At 37.8% G+C, this 23,867-nt stretch overlaps 1 protein-coding gene across 2 annotated transcripts in view; it reads left to right on the plus strand.

Moving 5' to 3' along the window:
* The window catches only part of LOC124883948 (GRAM domain-containing protein 4-like), a 69,963-nt gene extending 49,181 nt beyond the window's left edge, over positions 1 to 20,782 (plus strand). The window contains exons 19-20 of one of the 2 annotated variants that reach the window (XM_047391451.1): positions 2,614 to 2,721; positions 20,517 to 20,782. In XM_047391451.1, coding sequence (XP_047247407.1) covers positions 2,614 to 2,721 — 108 coding nt within the window. In that variant the 3' untranslated portion in view covers positions 20,517 to 20,782. Of the gene's footprint in view, positions 1 to 2,613; positions 3,845 to 20,516 lie in introns of those variants that run through there. The other variant, XM_047391459.1, reaches the window with a different exon arrangement.
* The last annotated feature ends 3,085 nt before the right edge of the window (positions 20,783 to 23,867 follow it).

Genomic DNA, 23,867 nt, shown 5'->3' on the forward strand with positions numbered 1-23,867 from the left:
TTCAGTCCAGATTGATAGTTTTGCTAATTTCTATAGTTTAGAAAACTCAAGCCTTCTTTGCTAAAGTGGCTGAAATGTAAGGTGGCTAACTGTAGACTATACAATATACACATTTAAAAAGTAAGATTAAAATAATTTATGAAGTTTCCAATCATCAGTTTGTATGTGTTTATGGAAAATAAGTATAAAGGTGATGGTAAATAATTCTGTATTGGATCAAAATCCTTTGTGCAACCTGGTAAAGGTGACAGAAAATGCTATGATTAAACAAAATTTAACGTTGCCCAAATATTGTGCAATGTCAATATTACTTTTTAGATTTTTTTGTGAAAGACCAACACAATGTAGTGCATAATAGTGAAGTGGGAGGAAACAAATAAAATTCCCAAAATTGTGGTGTACATTTATTTTCTTCCCCCTGACTAAGTATTCAGTAGAAACAGCTTTCACTGCAGTTTCTGCTGCAGGTCTCCATTCTTCACAAAACAGCTCAGTCTCAGTAGGAATAGATGCAGAGCATCTGTGAGTTTTCATACCCTGTCACAAATTTTCAGTTGGATTTAGGTCTCGACTTAAAAGGGGTCATTGTAACACATGGATATGTTTTGATGTTAATATTCTGTTTTAGCTCTGCCTGGTTATGTTTCAGGATTGGCTAGTATATAGCCCTGAGTGGTTTCCCTACTGTAGAAAATCATCCCCATAGCATAATGCTCCCCCTACTGTTTCACTGAGGGGAAGCTGCATTTTGCATGTAGGTTTTGTTCTTCTAAGCAAATCACCTTCTTCCACGTGTCTGCTGTGTTTCTTACATGCCCTAGTTTAGTTGCTCCTTACCTTATCACATTTAACCAAAACTGGTGTCAAATGTTTCTGCTCTAAAAAAGGTTCATTTGTGCCGCTTCTGTTTTAAAGATATTAATAAAAGTTTAAGGTTAGTTCATTAAAGGTTAGCCATCCCACAACAATAACCAAATCAAAATCAAACAATTATGCTACGTTTGTACTGCTAAAATGTGGGATGGCTGAGTTTTCCATTTTATAAACTAGTTTTTAAAGGAAATGTATCTTTTTGCTCGCAGTTGTGCGGACCTTTCAAGGACTGAGAAACAATTTCACAGAGTAGATTTGGATTCTGCTTTTGAGTAAATGCTTGGAGCTAAAGTAATACGTTTGCTCTTTATGTGTCAAGTTGCCAAGCTAATTAATTGTTCAGCAAACACCTGAAGGACACTGAACCAAATCAATTACATAATGTCACTCAGAGCTGTAATTAATGTCAGACATTTGAGACAATGTCAGGTACAGACAGCGGATCAGAGTCAGCTAATCTGGACATGGGACTATGTTGTTCTGTTTTCTATTTACACAAGGTAAACTAAGAAAGAAACATGTTTCTTTGTATCATTCAAAGTTGTTAAGAGAAATGTTGACAAACACATTTAGGATAAATGATCATTAAAATTAATTGGACACAAATTGTGAACTAAAATGGTAAACTGAAGTCTTAATGAGTCCTTTTGATCATGGAATCTAGCTTGAAAATTCTGATCAGATTGGTTTGTTTTTTGCTTTGCCGTTTAAACTGTTATTGCACAGTTAGAAACACAGATTAATACTCAATAACTGTCAGATCCTGAAAGTTGAATTTGTCCTGAACAAAGACTTACTGCATGTTTTTCTGCAGCCAAAGATTGCAGCAAATTGTCCACGAGACTTCTTCAGGTTTTCTCCTTGACACTCTTCCATAAAAGACAGATTGGTGGAGTGCACAACTAATAGCCTTCCAAAAGATTCTCCCACATGAGCTGTAGATGTGTGCTGCTCCCCCACAGTTACTATGGGCCTTTTGGCTGCTTCTCTGATTAATGCTGTCCTAGTCCAGTCAGTTTAGGTGGACGTCTGTCTTGGTAGGTCTGCAGTTGGTCCATCGTCTTTCCATATACAGATGATTGATTAAACAAACCTCTGGAAGATGTTCAAATCTTAGGATATTGTTTTAGAATGCAACCCAGCTTTAAACTGCAATGTTCTCCCTGACCTGTCTGCTGTGTTCCTTGGTCTTCATGATGCTGTTTATTCACTAATGTTTTCTAACAAACCTCTGAGACCAGAACCATAACAGCAGCAGTTAGATTCAGGTTAAATTACACAATAATATACTAATTGGCTGACTGGATTTTCTAGAGATATCAGAGTAAAAGGGGCAGAAAACAAATGCATGATGCAATTTTTAAAATTGTTCTGTTATAAAATTTCAAAACCATGAATCCTTCCAACCTTTCACTTCACACCAATGCATCGCTTTGTGTTGGTCTATCACGTAAAATAAATAAAATACGCTGAGGTTTTTGGTTAAAAAAGATTCAAGGGGTCTGAATGCTTTTCCAAGGCTCTGCCTGTATGTATTTGTTGGTGGCCTCAGATCGTTGTACTTCCTTTTGCAGAGATGCTGAGAAAAGCTATAAAAATTCATCCTATATATAATATTTACAGAACAGATGAGACTAAAGAGAATATAGTTAAGGATTATTTTTAGTTATGTCAGTTTCATAAAAATATATGTATGTTTAAGTAGAATCTGATGCTCCTGTGCTGCGTGTATCTTTACAGCCAATGGTGTTCGGTGCAATGATGCACAGAGACGAAGCATTCGATGCCATCTTCTCCCAGCGAACAAAGATGGTTGAAAAGGCTGGAGCCAGAAATCCAGAGACATAGGTACTATTAGAGACCGCCTTCAACATACTGTTGAGGATCCAGTGTGCTGTCCTCTGTCCTGTACGTTTTACTTTTAAAGTAGTTTATGAAACTGTGGATTCTTAGCCTGTAAATTCACCACTGTTGGAGGCTTGTCCATAAGAAACAGAAGCTTTCTGTTCAGTCTGGTTCAGCAGGGCCTCATAATTTTGATTGCATACTACACATAAAAGGTGAGTGTAGCTGAGCAAGTGGGTGATGATAATACAGCAGGTGATAATGCTGGGGTTTTCAAATTCAGCTTCACAATCTCCTTTACAAGATGGCAGCCTTACTGCAAGGCCTGGAACCATTTCTCTCTGCATGTTGAAACACATGCTGTTCTTTTAATTTAACTGCTGGTCTGATGTTTATAATATTCAGTTTCTGGTGAAAATCTAAATAACTAACATTAGGGTGTGTTTTTCTTTTTTTCCGTTTTCTTTTTTTTTTAATGGTAAATGTTTGAAACCATTAGGGGTTCAGACGTTTTAGTCAATGCAATCAGTCATTTCTTAGGAGCTATTGTCTAATACTAGTTGAGCTGGTAACAACAGGCTAAAGGTTTTCTAGAACACAAGTTTTGTTTCATCGCAAAATTCAGAAGCAAAATTTGTAAAAATAATCCCTTAAAATGCTGGTCCTTTAATAGCTGAACCTGATTTATTCTTGCTTTAACATACACTGTCATAGCCTTTTGCATTAACCCTCACAACTTTGACCAGAAAAGAGCCTCGATAATTTTGACATAAGGGCTAGATCAAATTTTCTGTTTACAGAGCTGCACAATAAACAATAGGTAAAATAAGTATTGAACACGTCAACATTTTTCTGTATGAATATATTTCAAATATTTTTGTTAAAATTCACACCAGATTCAATTCAATTCAGTTTATTTATATAGTGCCATTTCACAAGAAATGCCATCCCAAAGCACCTTACAGTTCAGTCCAATCACAGACAGATTCCAATTTAATCCTAGAACTTAACTGCAACTTAACATTGCAGTTAAGTTCAGTCTAATATTCAAATTAGTTAAGAAGTTGATTCAGGACTTCCAGAAGCCTGAAACTTAGAGCAATCAGCTGTTCACCGATTAAGTTCACTTCTGTTGTCTGGATAAAAAGGCTTTAGATGAAATCAGATTCTTAATCTTGAGGCACAGTCCTTTCTGGGTCCACGGGTTGATCCTCTTTTTTAATGCAGTCGATCAGTGGGGCTGTGTCTCTGTTCCTTTTCCATCTAAGCTTCTTTTCTCCGTCCGATCTTGTTCGCTTGTCTTCTGCGAGGAAACAACCTCCTTCAGCATTGCTTTTATGGTGGTTGATGCTTTCATCAGTCAGCCCCTTATTAGGCTTCTCAGTTATTGCGCAACCTATTCAGCTCAGCTTCTTGATTATTGCTCAATACTTTAGTCATGGTCACTGTGACCTACTGATTCTGTTTCTCAGCCTTGGAGATGCCGATAATAGCCACGCTGGTCTGTAGTCGCATCCTTCCTTCCTCTCGTTTGCCTTCAAAATGTTCACTGTCAGCATGCAGCTGGCTCTCGTCACTCCTAGTCATCCTACAGTTCTTTCCCTAATCTGCTCAGTTTTAAACTTTACACAGTATTACACATTCCATTCTTCAACTTTCTGCATTTGCTTTAAAACACAGTTGCAAAACAATCACTCCATTCTTTTTATTTATGCTTCACAAATGATTAACGTTATATCTCTTTCATATATAGCTGATTGAGAATGTCAAACCTTAATGTTTTTTACTCTAATTCTCAGTTCTTAACCATATTTCAATCATACATCTTTTAACTTGTTAATCAAAGATTACTAATTTCATTTAATACATGTGAAAGAATGTAAAATCATCATACATCATTGGATACTTGTTGTTTATACTTCTGCAAAAGATAAGACAGATAATATGTGGCTCCACACAGGCCTCTCCAGTCTCTCAGCTCCAGAATATGAGAACATGCTTGTTTCACTCCCTACTGCTTCAACTGTGTATTTTAATAATTATTGCATGGATTACACATAAGGACATTTATTGTAACTTTTATTGAGTTAACTTTGAGCAGTTACTAAATGTTGCATGGATTATAGATCTCACCTTATTTTGACACTAGGTTATCTTTTTGAGGTGTTTTGTGTAGAGTTTTGCTGAAAAAACCTTTTTATCCATTTTGCAAAAAGCCTCGAAGATAGCAAACTGTGTTAAAAGTGCTGTAAATACCTTCTGGATGCACCATATATCTACCATATTTCTGTAACCCATTATGCTTTACATGAACAAGTGACACCAAATCAACTCCCCCACAACAAGACTGGAAAAATGGCTACAGTTCAAGTTAAGGTATAGAACAAAATAATATAAGAACAATAATGTCAATCAATACAGTTTTCATTTGATAAAATTTAATAATGAAAAAATGGAACCATTAAAGAACCAAAAAGTTAATTTGTAGTGCAAAGAAACCCAACTAATTCATAAAACCTATTTTATAAAAAAATATTTTTTATCGATGGAGTGGATGCACAAATTTTGATTAAAATCATCATCAATATATAGTGGTAGATGTGATATTTTTTATATTTTACATTTGACTGTATTCATATAACACCTACAGAAAATCTTTTAACATCAAATCTCGTTTGTTTAAAACCGATTTGTCTGGAAACTAAGACCAGGTTACCTGTGTAGAAAACCTCAAACCAAGAAAATAAGTATTAAGTTAGAAAACTGAAATAAGGATTTATTCTTTGCTGAGAAAGTGGCAGTAATTTGCTAAAAACATATGTCAGGTTTTATTTTAGTTAAGCAACACAAAAATGGTTTATTATATTCTGTATCATTTATTTTCTTTTCTCCCACTTTTGTTTGCCAAAAAAGCAAACCAACTTTTCCGTTCTTTTTTTCAGGACTGTTTGTTGTTTGTTTTTTTAATAAGGAAGCAGAGTGTGAACTACAAAAAAAAAAAAAAAAAACCTGACTGCTCCAGCAGCCTTAACTTAATCAAAATGTGTAATACCAGCCTTTTCTGGATCTGATGTCACATGGCTCTTTGTGCGTCATTACTATGGAAAAAAGAAAAAAAGAAAGAAAAAAAGAAACAAAATAATAACTATAAAGAAGGTCGTGCCCTCCCGTCATGACATGGCACCACACTTAGGAGGCATGCCCCACGCTTTGAGAAAACCTTTAGTAAAAGCCCATTGCAGCATATCAGACTGCTGAATCACGTTACTACTTACAGATGTTGTAATTTCAATTACCTTGATCAAGACTTATTTCCACTCTGTATTTCCAGCTGTATGTTTGTACCAAAATGATTAACAAGAATGTTTTTATATTGTTATGTTTTCTTTTATTCCCTTAATGCCAAGATTTACCAATGGTGGGCACTATAGAAACTAGAAAGAATAGTTTTCTTGAATTTTAGTTCATTTATAAATCAAAGAGTTCAATATGCAGTCGGTTTTACACACATATAAAAGTGTTGCGTTCAGGGATAACATCACTTTGACCAATAAATGACTTTAAAGCATTGATTGGAGGGGATGCCCATTTGCCACCAGGTTTGAGTAATAGCATTTGCCACCTAAGGCAGCTGTTTATTTTTGTGGTTGTTAATGAACTGAAACAATAAACAGAAAACATTAGTTCCTGTAAACATCCTGAATTTCCCCACTGAGGGACAATGAATGTTATTTCTATTTTTCACAGGGAGCACAAATGTGAGTGTGTTAGCACTATGAGCCAAAAAAGATAAGTAAACCCTGTAAACTGATTACATTTAGGCATTTTTCTGCAGAAATCAGAAATGGATTAACGTCTATGGTTTGTGGAGACATCTGTGCATGCAAAACACAGTACTCACCACATTAGCCTGTTTTTCAGCTTCTTTATTACGTTTAATAATCAAAGGAGTCGAAGAGCTCTGAATGATTTGAGGAACTCATTGAGGTTGTATTAGAACTTTAGCAAAAACGTATTAATATTTTTAAAGAAAACATTGAAAATTAGGATCATCCCATCTTAAAAAGATCAGACTGTTTAATCTCAGAGATCCAGTTACATCCACTCAAGATAACAGACTTCAGTTCCAAAATGACACCATAAGCAATGTTCTATACAGGTCCTTCTCAAAATATTAGCATATTGTGATAAAGTTCATTATTTTCCATAATGTCATGATGAAAATTTAACATTCATATATTTTAGATTCATTGCACACTAACTGAAATATTTCAGGTCTTTTATTGTCTTAATACGGATTATTTTGGCATACAGCTCATGAAAACCCAAAATTCCTATCTCACAAAATTAGCATATCATTAAAAGGGTCTCTAAACGAGCTATGAACCTAATAATCTGAATCAATGAGTTAACTCTAAACACCTGCAAAAGATTCCTGAGGCCTTTAAAACTCCCAGCCTGGTTCATCACTCAAAACCCCAATCATGGGTAAGACTGCCGACCTGACTGCTGTCCAGAAGGCCACTATTGACACCCTCAAGCAAGAGGGTAAGACACAAAAAGAAATTTCTGAACGAATAGGCTGTTCCCAGAGTGCTGTATCAAGGCACCTCAGTGGGAAGTCTGTGGGAAGGAAAAAGTGTGGCAGAAAACGCTGCACAACGAGAAGAGGTGACCGGACCCTGAGGAAGATTGTGGAGAAGGGCCGATTCCAGACCTTGGGGGACCTGCGGAAGCAGTGGACTGAGTCTGGAGTAGAAACATCCAGAGCCACCGTGCACAGGCGTGTGCAGGAAATGGGCTACAGGTGCCACATTCCCCAGGTCAAGCCACTTTGGAACCAGAAACAGCGGCAGAAGCGCCAGACCTGGGCTACAGAGAAGCAGCACTGGACTGTTGCTCAGTGGTCCAAAGTACTTTTTTCGGATGAAAGCAAATTCTGCATGTCATTCGGAAATCAAGGTGCCAGAGTCTGGAGGAAGACTGGGGAGAAGGAAATGCCAAAATGCCAGAAGTCCAGTGTCAAGTACCCACAGTCAGTGATGGTCTGGGGTGCCGTGTCAGCTGCTGGTGTTGGTCCACTGTGTTTTATCAAGGGCAGGGTCAATGCAGCTAGCTATCAGGAGATTTTGGAGCACTTCATGCTTCCATCTGCTGAAAAGCTTTATGGAGATGAAGATTTCATTTTTCAGCACGACCTGGCACCTGCTCACAGTGCCAAAACCACTGGTAAATGGTTTACTGACCATGGTATCACTGTGCTCAATTGGCCTGCCAACTCTCCTGACCTGAACCCCATAGAGAATCTGTGGGATATTGTGAAGAGAACGTTGAGAGACTCAAGACCCAACACTCTGGATGAGCTAAAGGCCGCTATCGAAACATCCTGGGCCTCCATAAGACCTCAGCAGTGCCACAGGCTGATTGCCTCCATGCCACGCCGCATTGAAGCAGTCATTTCTGCCAAAGGATTCCCGACCAAGTATTGAGTGCATAACTGTACATGATTATTTGAAGGTTGACGTTTTTTGTATTAAAAACACTTTTCTTTTATTGGTCGGATGAAATATGCTAATTTTGTGAGATAGAAATTTTGGGTTTTCATGAGGTGTATGCCAAAATCATCCGTATTAAGACAATAAAAGACCTGAAATATTTCAGTTAGTGTGCAATGAATCTAAAATATATGAATGTTAAATTTTCATCATGACATTATGGAAAATAATGAACTTTATCACAATATGCTAATATTTTGAGAAGGACCTGTATTTTTAGAAAACAAGCAAGCTACAGTGAAGTTAAGGTAAAGGTCTACCTTCTCCAGTAATTAACACAGAGTGATGTTTTAGTAATTCTATCAATGTAATCCTCTTTATAATCCTTTGGTCTTTGGTTTCAATATTGTAGTAAAACCTTGCCATGGAGTGACCTGGTCTCTGCTGCTAAAACAAAGACTGGTCGTTCATTTCCTCTCTTAATAACAATGCAGGCAACGAATTTTGTTGCCACCAATAGGTAGTAAAATGTGTTCTAAGCTCATTTGTATGTTTTTATAATACTGTTCTCATTTGTACTGTTGAAGCTAAGCCACACAGTAAGTTCATGTATTTTTTAGTGATGCATTATAACTGTTTGAGTTCTGAACAGGTATCGTCTGTGCAAGTCAGCTATGTACTTAATTTTTATTTTATCATATTAGATATTAAGCTTTAAAACAAATGTAGTGTAAAATGTATCTTGGTATTTCCTACATTTACAGTATTTATTTTGAATCTATCTATATATATTTATATATATATATATACACACACACATACACATACGTACATACACACTACTCACCAAAAGCTAGGGACTTTGGCTTTCAGGTAAAATTTATATGAAATGTTATAAGTTCACTGTACAGTTATATCATGAAAGTAGGGCATTTGAGTTGAAGCATGCAATGTTGATTTCCTCATGTCAAACAATCTACAGAAACAAAAGCCAACAACAGTTGTGGGTATACTACTGCAAAAAATGTCAATGTTTCAGTAACGCATCATGGCCCTTGTGCATCAATTACAGCTTGAAATCAACGTCTCGTGCTGTTCACAAGTCGACTTGCTGTCTGCTGAGGCATGGCTTCCCACTCTTCTTGAAGGGCGGTCCTAAGGTCATTGAGGTTCTGGGATACAGAGTTACAAGCCTCTAGATGGTGACTCAGCTGATCCCATAGGTTTTCAATAGGATTCTAGTCTGAATAAAGTGCAGGCCACTCCATTCTATGTACCCAAGTCTCCAGCAGCCATCCCCTAATGAAGCAACCGTGATGTGGCTGAGCTTTTTCATCCATGAAGATGAAATTAGGCCTGTGGTATTCATGCAGAGGCACAATGAAGGATTATTGATGTTATTCAGGTAGTATGGGCTTGTCACTTTACCATTCACAAAACGTAGGGCAGTTTTTATTGACTAGACAACCCTGCCCCCACTGTAACACCACCAAAGGTTCGTCTGGTGACACCACTGGATGATGCATAGCGCTCTCCTTGATGTCTCTAACATTGTTGGCGGCCGTCATTTTTGATCTGCCTGAATCAACTTTCATCAGAGAACAGCCCACGTCCAGCATAAATGCTCCCTGGTACAGCCAAGATAATGATGCCTGTGCGTGGTGGTGTGGTCAGGTATGCTTGCAGGTCATCTAGCATGCAGACAACACCAATGTAAACGGCTTTGAATCGTGAAGCGGTCATCAGTGTTAGATGTGGCCAAAGGATATCCACTTCTGTACTAAAACATTGAACAGCTGGACGTTCATTGAAAAGTCTAGAGACACATTAGAGGTCACATTAAGTTCACCTGTAAAGGCTTTTTAGGTTCATCTTGAAATTTCCTGAAAGCCAAATAATCCCATCCTTTTGTTAGTATTGTGTGTGTATGTATATGTATATATATATATATATAGATAGATATATATATATATATATATATATATAGATATATATATCTATAGATATATATATATCTATATATATATATATATATATATATATAGATATATATATATATATGTATATATAGATATATATATATATATATAATGTGTAGCATAACTACAGAGATAACACAAGGCACTCTTAGAGGAAAGTTTTAAATAAAACTAGGAACTGGTTTCACAGGAGAGAAGCCTGATACCTAAGAGATTTCCATCCCATTCTACTTTTAGAAACTCTAGGCACCACAAGTAGACCTACAATCTGACTGAAGTACACCGTTAGGAACATATGGAACATCAAATCTCTGATTTATGATGGAGCTTGATTTTTAGGGGTTCATATGTGAGAAGGAGAATTTAAAATTCTTTTCTGGATACAACTAGATATTCCCTTCATCTGGAGCCAATGAAGGGAAGCTAAAATGGGAGAAATCTTCATTTTTATCAGAACTCTTGCTGCAGTGTTTTGGATCAGCTTAACACTTTTAACTGAAACAGTAGCTTTAACAGAGCTATGACTGTATAAGTTTGGCAACTGTACTAAAAAGAAACTTAGGAATATCGCCAATTTACTATTGTTGTCCTTTCAAGTACACAGCTCTGAATTAAACCAGGGAGACGGGCCTTCTATGAATAATTACCTCCTTTTTCAATGGAGCTCCATTGTCTAAAGCCACACGCAATAAAGGAAGTAACAATATGAAAATGAACATCATTTTGTGAAAGGTTAGAAATGAAATGGCTGCCCTCTGCTGTGTTTTCTGTAAAAGTGAGCAAATAAAAAAATGGAACAGATTCTTTAAAAGGTGTTACAGCATTGTCAGGTAAAGATCTACTATAATGACATTTTCTTTTGGGGGGGGTTACTCAGTTGGATTAAATGCAAAGGTTAGTCAAAATCGTCAGACAGGACAGGGTTATGAGGAAATTCATTTATTTGTTCATTCTCGAAGCCATATGTCAGCACAAGGTACAAAGTATGAAGACAAAAGTGTGTAGCTCTATGGAGCAAAGCCAATAAAGTAGGCTAGCATTTAAGGCTACATTTATGCCATCACTTTCAGTGTTGACATGAATGCCACAATCCTCCACTACAATAATCTGATCAGTATTTAACACTAAATTAGATTAGAAATCTGAGAACTTGTCTAAAAACTAAGACGCATGATACAAAAACAATAAACAGTGGTGACAGAAAGTCTTGACTTTGACTGTCCAACTCCTTGACTTTTTTTCAGCCATTCTATTTCCTTGGGATAATTGTTGTTGTTGATGATGGCCCAATTTGGGCCAAACTTGCTGAATATTATTAGTTCTATTCGTTTTGTCCTAAATATATTTACGTATTAAAATTTGCTGCACATTCTAATGCCTTTTGGAGTAAAACTTAAAATAACAAAAATCTCCTAATAGTACTGGTATGTGGAAGTTTAGGTAGATTATGTCATCAGAAACAGCCAATGAAGAATTAAAAGTACTACTAAAATGGCAACTATAAATGACAACTTTGTTTCTTATACCATCCACACACAAACATGCAGAAGCAAAGTACATTAAAAGGCAACACTTTTGAACCGATCAAACAGCAGCTCCTACAGCTGCATAACGCGATGTTTGCAGGATTGGGTTCCTTTTTGAAAATGATAAAAGAGGACATTTTTGGCGACTACTTTGTAGTGACTTAGTCTTTAATTCAAACTGGAAAAAATATCCAACCAAATTGTAATTTCTGCTCTTCTCTTTCTAACACAAAAAAAGAGAAAAAACTGCTTGTATTTCAGTTCAATATTTTTTGTTTAAAAACTCAAAGAAAATCACCACTTTTCTACTTTTTTATTACTAGTTTCTGATAAGAACATCTACTTACCAAAACATGCATGAATCAATACTATACATGAAGCCCAAAGTATAGGTATATCTCTATGCTTTATGTCTTTGTTTGTTTTGTTAAGTTTTAATTTCCTTTGTTTGGTTTTTGGGTAAAAGATCTTCATTTTTGCAAAATAGATGCCAGTTTTTACTTGAACGCCTTGTTGCCTCATTGAGACGTTTGTCTCAGACGTCCTGGTTTAGTGTTAAAACTTACTGCACTTTTTTGTGTGCTGTATGTTAGACTTTAATGTTGTCTTTTTAAGGTAACTTCTGCAAACATGTCTTTGTCTCATGGTTTGGGGTTTATATAAAGTAATATTGAAAAGTTTTGTAATTAAGTTTTTTGTGGTCAAAATGTGTTGTGCATTTTTGTATTTAAGTAAAAATGGATATTCTACACAGACTGTGTGCTGTCGTTCGTTTGTGGTGCAGTTCTGCTGCTGCTTGTTGGTGTCACTATTGATATTGGGTTCAATTTACTGTAGCTTCAATACAAAATGTGTATGTAATGTCCTAGAAATGTTGAAAACAACAAAAAAGAAGAAAGACTGAACATATAAACCACATATTTAGGGAGCATGGTAATAGAAAAAGTAAAAGTGTCTGCTAACGTGACCTTGAACATCATTGTGTTGTTAAACCTGGTGTTACTAGGGTTTCGTGCTTTCTTTCCAGGATGAAAGATAACTGATAACTTGCAGCTTCAGCCAATGAGGGGACATCCTGGAATATTTTACTAATGGCCTGCTGCCATGTCAACTATTGGCATCTCAAGACCTCATTTTGAAATATGTATTCTACCTTGATTGCACATCATTTTGTTTCTACTGGATCACACGAAGTGGACTTTTTGTTGAGTTTTGTGCCTGGCCGCACAGGGCCTCTGTATAGTCGTCCATGTTGGCTCCCTGCTCCATAGTGCCCCCTCATTATGGTAGAAATCCTAATATAAAATGTACATTACCAACTTATGATTAATGAAAATTTAATTTTTTCACAATTAAGATTTTAACTGTCAGTCAGTCAGTCATTCTCTACCGCTTATTCCATAGTGGGTCGTGGGGAAGCTGGTGCCTATCTCCATATGGGCGGGAGGTGGGGTACACCCTGGACAGGTCGACATTCTTGCAGGGCAACACACGAGGAGAACATGCAAACTCCATGCAGAAAGATCCAGGAATCGAACCCAGGACCTTCTTGCTGCAAGGCAACAGTGCTACCAACTGCGCCTCTGTGCATTTTAACTGTTTATTCATAATTCTTCACCCTACATTTTGTCAAAAATGAACAACTCGGAAAATTATCCCCATTCCTTACATTTCTGTTTTGAAATTCCTCACTCTGTAGTGTGGAATATAAACTATTTATGTGTGTAATATTAACTATCTCTGTGTAACTGGCATGTGTACATAGAGCATAGGGGGGTCAAGCTTAGGGAGTGAAGCATAGAAAGTGCAAGGTCCTTAGGGAGGGAAGTAGAGAGTCCAAAGTCATAAATTAGTGAAGGACAAGGAATCACCAATGGGGGAGAAGAAGACAGGGGAGAACAGCGCACAGAGAGGGCAAGGTCATAAATTGGGAAAGAGACAGGGCTGGAGCCAGACACGATAAGTTTGTTATAGGAGAAGGACCAGAAGTACTCCTTATTTGGATATGAGGTTATATGGTTGCTGGGGAGATATTTACAGATAGAATGATTGTGTATTTGTACTGCATAGCAGCGAAGGGTATATAAAGATATTGTGGCCCCTCCAAAACGGACAACACAGACATTTCCAGGTACCAGTGTAAGTGTGATGTCCCCTCTCTGAATTCAGATTGGTTTTTTTATAAACTTGTGGAAACGTACAACTGATCTCTGACTGAGGATTGTCCTTTGGGTGCCAAATAAAAGAGTTGGGGAGAGGTGAGGAGTAATGTAAGAGTTAACTGACGGCCAGTAAAGTTTTCCTACCTCAACAATTGGTGCCGTGAAAAAGGACTAAAGGATAATTAATTGACTACGAGGCGGACGTCGTTCTACAACACCACAGGGTCGACCCAAAATAAAAGGTAAGGAGATCTATATTTATTCTCCTTTTGCCTGCTAATAGTGTAGGTGGTGTTGTGGAATAGATATCTGTTTTCTCTTAAATTTACAGTCTTGATCAGTTTTGGGTAAAATATTTGTTGGTTGAAATAATGGATTACGGTAAAGAAATGATATAGTGCGTAAAAATATTTGTTGATTGAGACAAGATAAATTTTAGCCGAGATACTTGAATGTTGAGGCTATAACATACTTTTCACCGAAGAAACTTAAATGGTGACGGTGTTGAAGTAAATAAGTTCTGGATTTGGCAATCCAAACTCAGTCCTGACGAGGACTGTGGTATTTAGGCTGGGGTTAGTAAGAGCCTCCCCGAGGGATTGGGACGCCTCAAAGTGGCCAGGAATAGGACCCTGAGACCCTGTACTGGCAGGTGAGGGAAGACAGTTGAGATACTTAAATGGTGAAACTGTAATAAGATTAAGGAAAAGGAATTCCAGGGAGTCAACGGAGGGTTGATTCCTAGGTGTCAAACCGGGTTTGGCATCATAGCGGTTGGACCAGGAGAGATTGAAAAATCCCGCTGAGTGGAAGGGTTTAAGGCCCTCTGCGTGATTGTGTTAAATATGCTTTAATTTGGGAAGATAAGTTTGGTTTTTCACAGAGTGGACATTTTAGGGTAAATAAGTTAAATAGTTTAAAGAGTTTCAAGTAAAACAGTTGATGGATGGAAATGAGAAAAATAAGAAACATAAGAAAAAGATTAAAAAGCACAAAGTGCATCAATTAAGGTGTTAAAGAGTTAAAACTTTCCTGCAGGAAGTTTTGTTTGTCTTAAATATTGCGATCAGTCGGAAAAGAAAGGAGTATAGTGCATGTTATGGTGGACAACTGACTGACTGACTGATAATATTTCTGTGTGCAAAATCTGAACCTATACTAAATTTCTCATCTGCCTCTCACACACACACATACACACATGTATGGGATTTGAGTGCAACATCTGCGTTTTTGAGTCTGGACTTTAGAAACCTGCCCTTCCCATGGCTACTCAACGCTTCTTCAGCACGGCCTGAAAGAGAGAGCCTGCCTGCCTGTCTGCCTTCCTGCTTGTTGTAAATCACAGTGTGAGTTTCCACGAGAACGAAACTCAGAAGTAGTCTGGCCCCACTGAGATGGACAACAATCCATGCTGTTTGCCAGAGCCAGAAGAGCGATCCACTGGATTTATATTGAAAGCACATCTTATGCGGGCAGAAGAGAAACAGGCCAGAGCAAAGTTCTTTCTCCCTCCTCGCGAAGTTAAAAATGGACAAGAAGGATTTAATGTCTCACCAACAGACCTGAAGGGCCTGGGGTGTTTTTTGGACTGATAGAGGACTGTGTGCCTGACAGTCTGACTCTGGAGCGATTAAGAAACTGATGGGGGTAACGTACAAACACACACACATTTGCATAAATGTTTTCCTATTTTCTGCAACGAAGAACGCTTATTAACCGCTGCTCATGTGACACGCTGGCCTGACGTTGACAGATATAACGGGTTAAAATATTATTTTAGGGTTAGAAAAGTATCTTCAAAATGGTGATAACTTAACTCATTTGATACTTTCCAGTTAATTCTTTTAGAGAAGCAAGTTCTCTTTCATCGTGGAATATTCACGGTCAATTATTATAGTTATTAAAAGTTATTAAAAAGCAGAGAAAGTTACATCTCCAAAACTCAGCAGTAACCATGTGTTTTCTATGTTATTCTCAGGACAGATCTCATAAAGGAGCATTTTTAAAACCCAGCGCATGCGTAAAACCTGATGGGGTCTCTTTCAGGTATTATTTTCTGTTGTCAGAGTTTGTATCCCATAAATCTAATGGTTAGAGACCTCATTAAAACAGTCTTAGTTTTACTGCAGATGGTCTTCATACAGTCGCTGACACAGTACTTACAGTTTGGTGCAATTTTGTCCGCAAGTGCTAACTGACGCTTGTGGAAAGTACAAATTCATTGTTTTTCACAGCAGCTGCTGGGAAGAGGTTATATTAATTTTTTTCTCCCCTCTTCTGATTCATGCAGCGTGTTGATTTATACTGTACCTTATATCAGATCCTGACAAAAACTACGAAAGGCTTGGTTCTGCAGTTTCTTTCCCTATGGGGAAGGAAAGGAAACCTAATCAGTTCTGTGCTGCACAGAAATATTAAAACACTTGTTTTCTAAGATATAACCAGCTAAAACTTTTAAAACTTTGAGAGTAATTGGTTTTGTTAAACACATTTTCCTTGGTAAAACAAATCTTTAAAATGAGAATGGGAAAAATTGGGTTATTTTTGAAGGTAAGAAAGAACCTGATTGGACAGTGGTACCACACAAAAATTAAACTAATCTCATGTTCCATAAAAGACTCTGCATAGAAAAGGTCTTCAGGACCATGGAGTTATTTTCCAACACAGTACCAAGTTTTTTTAAAGCATGTTTTTTCTTTATTTTAACAGATCTGTATTTTTGTGTTGTTTTTTTAGCATAATGTTGTCTGAAGCTTCTTATGAACTGGGTTAGGAGCAAATATGATCTGAGGTAAATTAGGAGCTGTGAACTAGTGATTTTAAATCTGATTATTGTCCAAGCAGAAATAATACACTAACAGGTCTGGTATTATTTAGCCACTCCTCTCTTCAGTCTGCAGAAAGTTAACATCATTGTTCAATGCAGTAGTACTCAACCTGTGGTTTCTGGACTCCTGAAGCCCGTGAGCCATAGATTTTGGGTCCATAAAATTATAATACTTAATTAAAGGTAAATCGATTACCTATTAAAACAGATCTAAGCCAATGATGGGTTCCAGTCATTTGGTGGCTTTGAAATGCAATAATACTCAAAATTTCTAATCTGGGGAACACAGATTGGGGTTGAAGAGTTTTGTTTTGGAATCAAGGTTAGGATTTTTATAACGGGATAAAGAAAATCCTTCATTTTAGGAAAAGAAATAAAGGTTCCTTGCTTGATTTCTTAGGGTTTAAAGATTAAAAGAATAACTAGCAATACAACGGTACGCAAGGTAATTTCAGATTACTAAATCATAAAATATTGGAACATTTATCAGCATTTGGATTATTAAAGAGGGGTTCTAGTAATAATTTTCTCCCCAACTCTCAAAATGTAAATAGCCAAATTAAGGAAAATTATGTCTTCCCTTTGAAACACTATGTGGAAAAAGTCCAGTTTGGAGTCAAGTTTATTATCTTAATTTCTGATTAAGTCAAACACTGCAGTTTTTGTTTTGTTTGGGTAGACCATAAAAATGTCAACGCCGGCTTAAAATACTTCTTTGCATTTAACCTGAGCAGAGAAATTCTTGAATGCAGCTGCGATCAAATTGAGCAAAACAAAAAGAGAATTATGACAATAACTCTCAGGATTGTAGTTATTATTATTATAGAGTTACAGTACAAATAATTAGCAAAAGGTTTCAGCATCAGTGAATTTGGATTCATTTTAGAGAAAATGTTGCTGTGCTTCTAAATACTTTGAGATCTTTTTGGACTATGTGCACTCATTTAAAAAAAAAAAACGATCCTGAAGATTGTCATAACAAAATTGATCAATTACAGCATTAAAAGAGATGGTTGAGAAAACATATTCTGAAAAGAGATTGTTAAAAATTTATTTTAATTCTTGAAGCTTCAAATTTGGCCATTTCTCTGTCTTTGATTTTTTGTCTTTGTGTTTGTTGGAATTAATGTATGTTTATATGTTGCATGAAACAATAATCCATGTTTAGAATAATGTTTCTAAATCCTAGATTGATTAAAACTTTGAGTTTTCAAGAGAGTTAAGAAGCAGCTTGTTTCTGAGGTAGATATGTTAACAGTTTTGCAGTTTAAGGTATACTAAGATGGGTTGGAATGAAGAAACTGTGGGTCCACCCATAGGCTGTCCATCATAGGTTAGTTCTGCCTGACTCCGCCCACCTACCAGGTTGGTTCATGCCTTTGTTGTCATGGTAACGCTCAGCACCTCCCTTATCCCTTATCACTGTTTAAGAGACAATAGAATCAAAATGCTTGTAGTGATTGTTGCCTTAAAAACATGTTTGTTTTTTTTTTGTATAATAATTAAGGATGTAGCATGACTTTTAGATTTATGTGTTTTACTATTAAAAGGTTAATGAAATAGTTTACACTAGTTTGAAGAATTAGTTTTGCATACAGAATCACTGGTGATTTATTAGATTGAAAGTTTTCCCTGGTGCCATTAAGCTAACTGACAGTTCAAGATATGCCAAAAGTAAGGAATATATTTTTGATAAAGAATCAGAGTTATGATTTCATACTTGACAGAAATTATTTATTAGATTAAATTTGTAGAGTGTATGCATCAGAATTACATTAGATTTACATTAATCTAAAACTTATCTTCATGCAAGACAAATCAGGAAGATGTGTGACTTATTTCTAAGTGAAATATTGATGAACTGTATAACGACTGAAGTTTGTGTTTTGTTGTTAATGGAACTGAGTTGCAGTTAAAAACATCTGGATTTTATTTATGTGGCTTTCATTAAATTCATAGAGACACATACAGGTCCTTCTCAAAATATTAGCATATTGTGATAAAGTTCATTATTTTCCATAATGTCATGATGAAAATTTAACATTCATATATTTTAGATTCATTGCACACTAACTGAAATATTTCAGGTCTTTTATTGTCTTAATACGGATGATTTTGGCATACAGCTCATGAAAACCCAAAATTCCTATCTCACAAAATTAGCATATTTCATCCGACCAATAAAAGAAAAGTGTTTTTAATACAAAAAACGTCAACCTTCAAATAATCATGTACAGTTATGCACTCAATACTTGGTCGGGAATCCTTTTGCAGAAATGACTGCTTCAATGCGGCGTGGCATGGAGGCAATCAGCCTGTGGCACTGCTGAGGTCTTATGGAGGCCCAGGATGCTTCGATAGCGGCCTTTAGCTCATCCAGAGTGTTGGGTCTTGAGTCTCTCAACGTTCTCTTCACAATATCCCACAGATTCTCTATGGGGTTCAGGTCAGGAGAGTTGGCAGGCCAATTGAGCACAGTGATACCATGGTCAGTAAACCATTTACCAGTGGTTTTGGCACTGTGAGCAGGTGCCAGGTCGTGCTGAAAAATGAAATCTTCATCTCCATAAAGCTTTTCAGCAGATGGAAGCATGAAGTGCTCCAAAATCTCCTGATAGCTAGCTGCATTGACCCTGCCCTTGATAAAACACAGTGGACCAACACCAGCAGCTGACAAGGCACCCCAGACCATCACTGACAGTGGGTACTTGACACTGGACTTCTGGCATTTTGGCATTTCCTTCTCCCCAGTCTTCCTCCACACTCTGGCACCTTGATTTCCGAATGACATGCAGAATTTGCTTTCATCCGAAAATAGTACTTTGGACCACTGAGCAACAGTCCAGTGCTGCTTCTCCTTAGCCCAGGTCAGGCGCTTCTGCCGCTGTTTCTGGTTCAAAAGTGGCTTGACCTGGGGAATGCGGCACCTGTAGCCCATTTCCTGCACACGCCTGTGCACGGTGGCTCTGGATGTTTCTACTCCAGACTCAGTCCACTGCTTCCGCAGGTCCCCCAAGGTCTGGAATCGGCCATTTTCCACAATCTTCCTCAGGGTCCGGTCACCTCTTCTCGTTGTGCAGCGTTTTCTGACACACTTTTTCCTTCCCACAGACTTCCCACTGAGGTGCCTTGATACAGCACTCTGGGAACAGCCTATTCGTTCAGAAATTTCTTTCTGTGTCTTACCCTCTTGCTTGAGGGTGTCAATAGTGGCCTTCTGGACAGCAGTCAGGTCGGCAGTCTTACCCATGATTGGGGTTTTGAGTGATGAACCAGGCTGGGAGTTTTAAAGGCCTCAGGAATCTTTTGCAGGTGTTTAGAGTTAACTCGTTGATTCAAAGGATTAGGTTCATAGCTTGTTTAGAGACCCTTTTAATGATATGCTAATTTTGTGAGATAGGAATTTTGGGTTTTCATGAGCTGTATGTCAGAATCATCCGTATTAAGACAATAAAAGACCTGAAATATTTCAGTTAGTGTGCAATGAATCTAAAATATATGAATGTTAAATTTTCATCATGACATTATGGAAAATAATGAACTTTATCTCAATATGCTAATATTTTGAGAAGGACCTGTAGTTATGTCAGAATTAATTTCTTTGGTGCTATGTAATGTGATCTTGGTTACTAGAACATTCTTGTTTAAACTTTTTGCTGGATTGTCGCAGGGGTTGGACCCTGCGCCAGAAGGGGGGAATGTCAGAATAAATTAACATGGAGTTATTGCCAAGATCATTTTCTTCCACATATCTGTGGGAAGATAGGATGTTGTTTAATGTCAAAACCTGCCCACTGTGTTTTCTCAAGTTTCACAGACAGTGAAAGCTGCATTACCAGGAACAGCCACTTCCACCCTCCAGTCCTTTATCCCTGGCGACTGGACTCTGCTCAGAGAATCTAGGAGAAAACACTGGAAGCCACAGGCGCTGGAAAGGCCCATATCAGATTCTACTAGACACCCAGGAAAGCTGCAGGAAAGCTCCCCAGCTTCATCTGGCTTACACGACACAAGTCATCTTCCAACTGGATCATCCACGGCCTGAAAGGTGTGAGGACAGCGGACCACCACAAGACAAAGAACTGTAAGCTGATCACTGGCGAGTGATTGAAGAGGTGGCTGAAGAACACTGTTCTTACAAGGGCACAATAATCTCTTGGACAGTGCAACGTTATTTCAGAATCTACTTAAGGCCATCGCATTGCCTGAAAGTTAGAAATCATAAGGTCATTTGCCTCACTGCACACACACCACAGTGAGAGACACATAGGAAACATACAGGGAAGACCTCTACACATTTGCACATAACCTTTCCCTGGATGATGGACTGGCGACGTCTGCAACAGAGACAGTCAAACATGCGCCATGATGCTTATTCTCCTTAATTTCTTAACATTTGGTGGCTATTAGGCTCCTTTGCCTGGACAGCAAGGGTCAGCCAAAATCTTTTCTCCCACTTTGACAGCGAAACTGACTGAGAAGGAAATCTCAGATGCTTTTATCTAACTTTCATGTTTATTGCTTGATATCTATCATTATGGTACAAATTTGAAATGTGTTCATTTCCATTGTTATAATTTGTTTTCAGTACCAGAAGAAAGGAATTGTAATGGAAATTCTTGTATTAAGTGCTCTAAGGTGTTCCAAAGTGTATGACCTTTAGGTTACCTCTCTTTCTTCAGAACATCTGTGTTAGAGGAGGACCCTCTAGGGGTACCCGAGGACGGCTCAGGGCCATAAAGCATAACCTCTTTTAAGTTGAGATAACACCCACATACTCTTTAAATACTGTGTGTAAATGTTGACACCTCACTGAACCCAAAGACAGAAGAAGAGGCGGAATGATTGAGTTTCTCTCACTGGGAGTGGTGGAACTTCCCTCCCACCCCAGAAGACACCGTTTGGCGGACATTTTATATTTTATATTACATTTTGATGTTTCTGTATCTTTTTCAGGTTATGATTTAACTTTGTGTGGATGAGGACTCAGAGTGTGAATTCATGGACGCATAATATGATGTATGCATGTTTTTTAATGTTTTGCTCTTTTACAGGTAGTACAGTAATATTTTTACTTAATTCTATTTATTTTTAGAAGGACATTTTAGATTGTGAACTCTTTTATTAGAGTTCAAAAGGGGGATTGTAGAATATAAACTATGTGTGTAATATTAACTATCTCTGTGTGTAACTGGCATGTGTACATAGAGCATAGGGGGGTCAAGCTTAGGGAGTGAAGCATAGAAAGTGCAAGGTCCTTAGGGAGGGAAGTAGAGAGTCCAACGTCATAAATTAGTGAAGGACAAGGAATCACCGATGGGGGAGAAGAAGACAGGGGAGAACAGCGCACAGAGAGGGCAAGGTCATAAATTGGGAAAGAGACAGGGCTGGAGCCAGACACGATAAGTTTGTTATAGGAGAAGGACCAGAAGTACTCCTTATTTGGATATGAGGTTATATGGTTGCTGGGGAGATATTTACAGATAGAATGATTGTGTATGTGTACTGCATAGCAGCGAGGGGTATATAAAGGTATTTGTGGCCCCTCCAAAACGGACAACACACAGACGTTTCCAGGTAACAGTGTAAGTGTGTGTCCCCACTTTGAATTCAGATTGTTTTTTTTATAAACTTGTGGAAACGTACAACTGATCTCTGACTGAGGATTGTCCTTTGGGTGCCAAATAAAAGAGTTGGGGAGAGGTGAGGAGTAATGTAAGAGTTAACTGACGGCCAGTAAAGTTTTCCTACCTCAACAGTAGCTTGGTTTCAAAGCCTTTATAAATTGTCAAATTTTAGATTGACTTCTATAGGTCTGCCCAGATATATTATTTGCATTAGAAGGGATCGGAGCATAGTTTCTTTTAAGATCTCTGTGTTTGGCTTCACTGGTCCTTCCTTTCTGACCAGTCTTCATGCCCAAGGTGGAGAGTATCTCAGCATTATACTACCACCAACCACTATGTAGGGACAACTTTTCCGTAGTGTTTAGGAACTGTTCATGCCTCTTTGTGTTTTCATGTTAAAATCACAATACGTTTTTGACCCACGTTAATTAGATTACAATGTGACCTTAGAGAGAAATCACTCTCTTCTACATCATACTTCTGACGTTTCGTTTAGTAGTAACAAACAGGACCCTGAATTTCTTACCTCTCTTGATCTTGCATGGTTCTCCATGATTTCTACTGGCTTCAAATGTTTTCAATCTCACAAAGGGATAGTTAAAATTAACTCATTTCATGCTCCAATATGATCTAGTTTTTGTTCATATATCACTTTTTTAGGCTAAAGGCTTTAAAACAACCTTTAGGCCTGAGTATACCGGTACCGATATAAGCAGAGGTCTTCTGTAAAAGTAAGTATAACATGTTCAGCACCTTGGAGGAGGAGGCTTTAATGTTGATAAAAACAAGTCATCAAATTAGTTTTTTACAAATACTTTTGGTTTTACATACAATATGATGCTTAGGGTTCCTTCATTCATTTCTGAGTCTACACGTAAAATGCTACAAGAAACATATATGCTTTTTCCCCATCCCGTCTTTTTTGGTACCAATGGAAAGTATGGAATCCCACACTGTATTATGCTGCGTTCAGAACAAAAGCGATTTGAGCATCAGGGCAGTCTGGTTTTCCTGCAAACTCAATGGTGGACGCGCGTCTGGACGTTTGTGCCCATCCAGTTATTTTCTGACAACTCCAGCTACCATTACAGAGACAAAAATAGGAAGGACCTTGCTTGTTGGAGAATTAGTGAGGAGATCGGGATCTCGGGCAAGTTAATAAAACTTTGATCACGGTAAATATTTCCCCGGCTCTTAGCTAGCAAAATCTGTCCAGCAATGTTCAACCACTACTAGTTTCTTGCTGACAAATCAATGTGTTTATTCAGAGGAAATGTGCAGAAAATGGTGGAAGAGCCTGAGGGAGACGGAGAAGGACAGAAAAAAGAGTGGTGCAGCAGCAGGGACAGCACAGAGGTGGAAGTACCTGGCGGTTCTGTCCTTTCTCGACCCCTTAATCACTCCGCGTGAAACCGCCAGTAACATGTACACCGCTGGGTACAACCACCCAGAAGAGCCAGAAGAAGCTGCAGCAGGGCTATCAGATACAAGAAGTCGATTGTTTAATGAAGCTAAAATAATTTCTACATTGTA

The sequence above is a fragment of the Girardinichthys multiradiatus genome, chromosome 2 (genome assembly GCF_021462225.1).
Source record: "Girardinichthys multiradiatus isolate DD_20200921_A chromosome 2, DD_fGirMul_XY1, whole genome shotgun sequence".
NCBI classification, from domain to species: Eukaryota; Metazoa; Chordata; class Actinopteri; order Cyprinodontiformes; family Goodeidae; genus Girardinichthys; species Girardinichthys multiradiatus.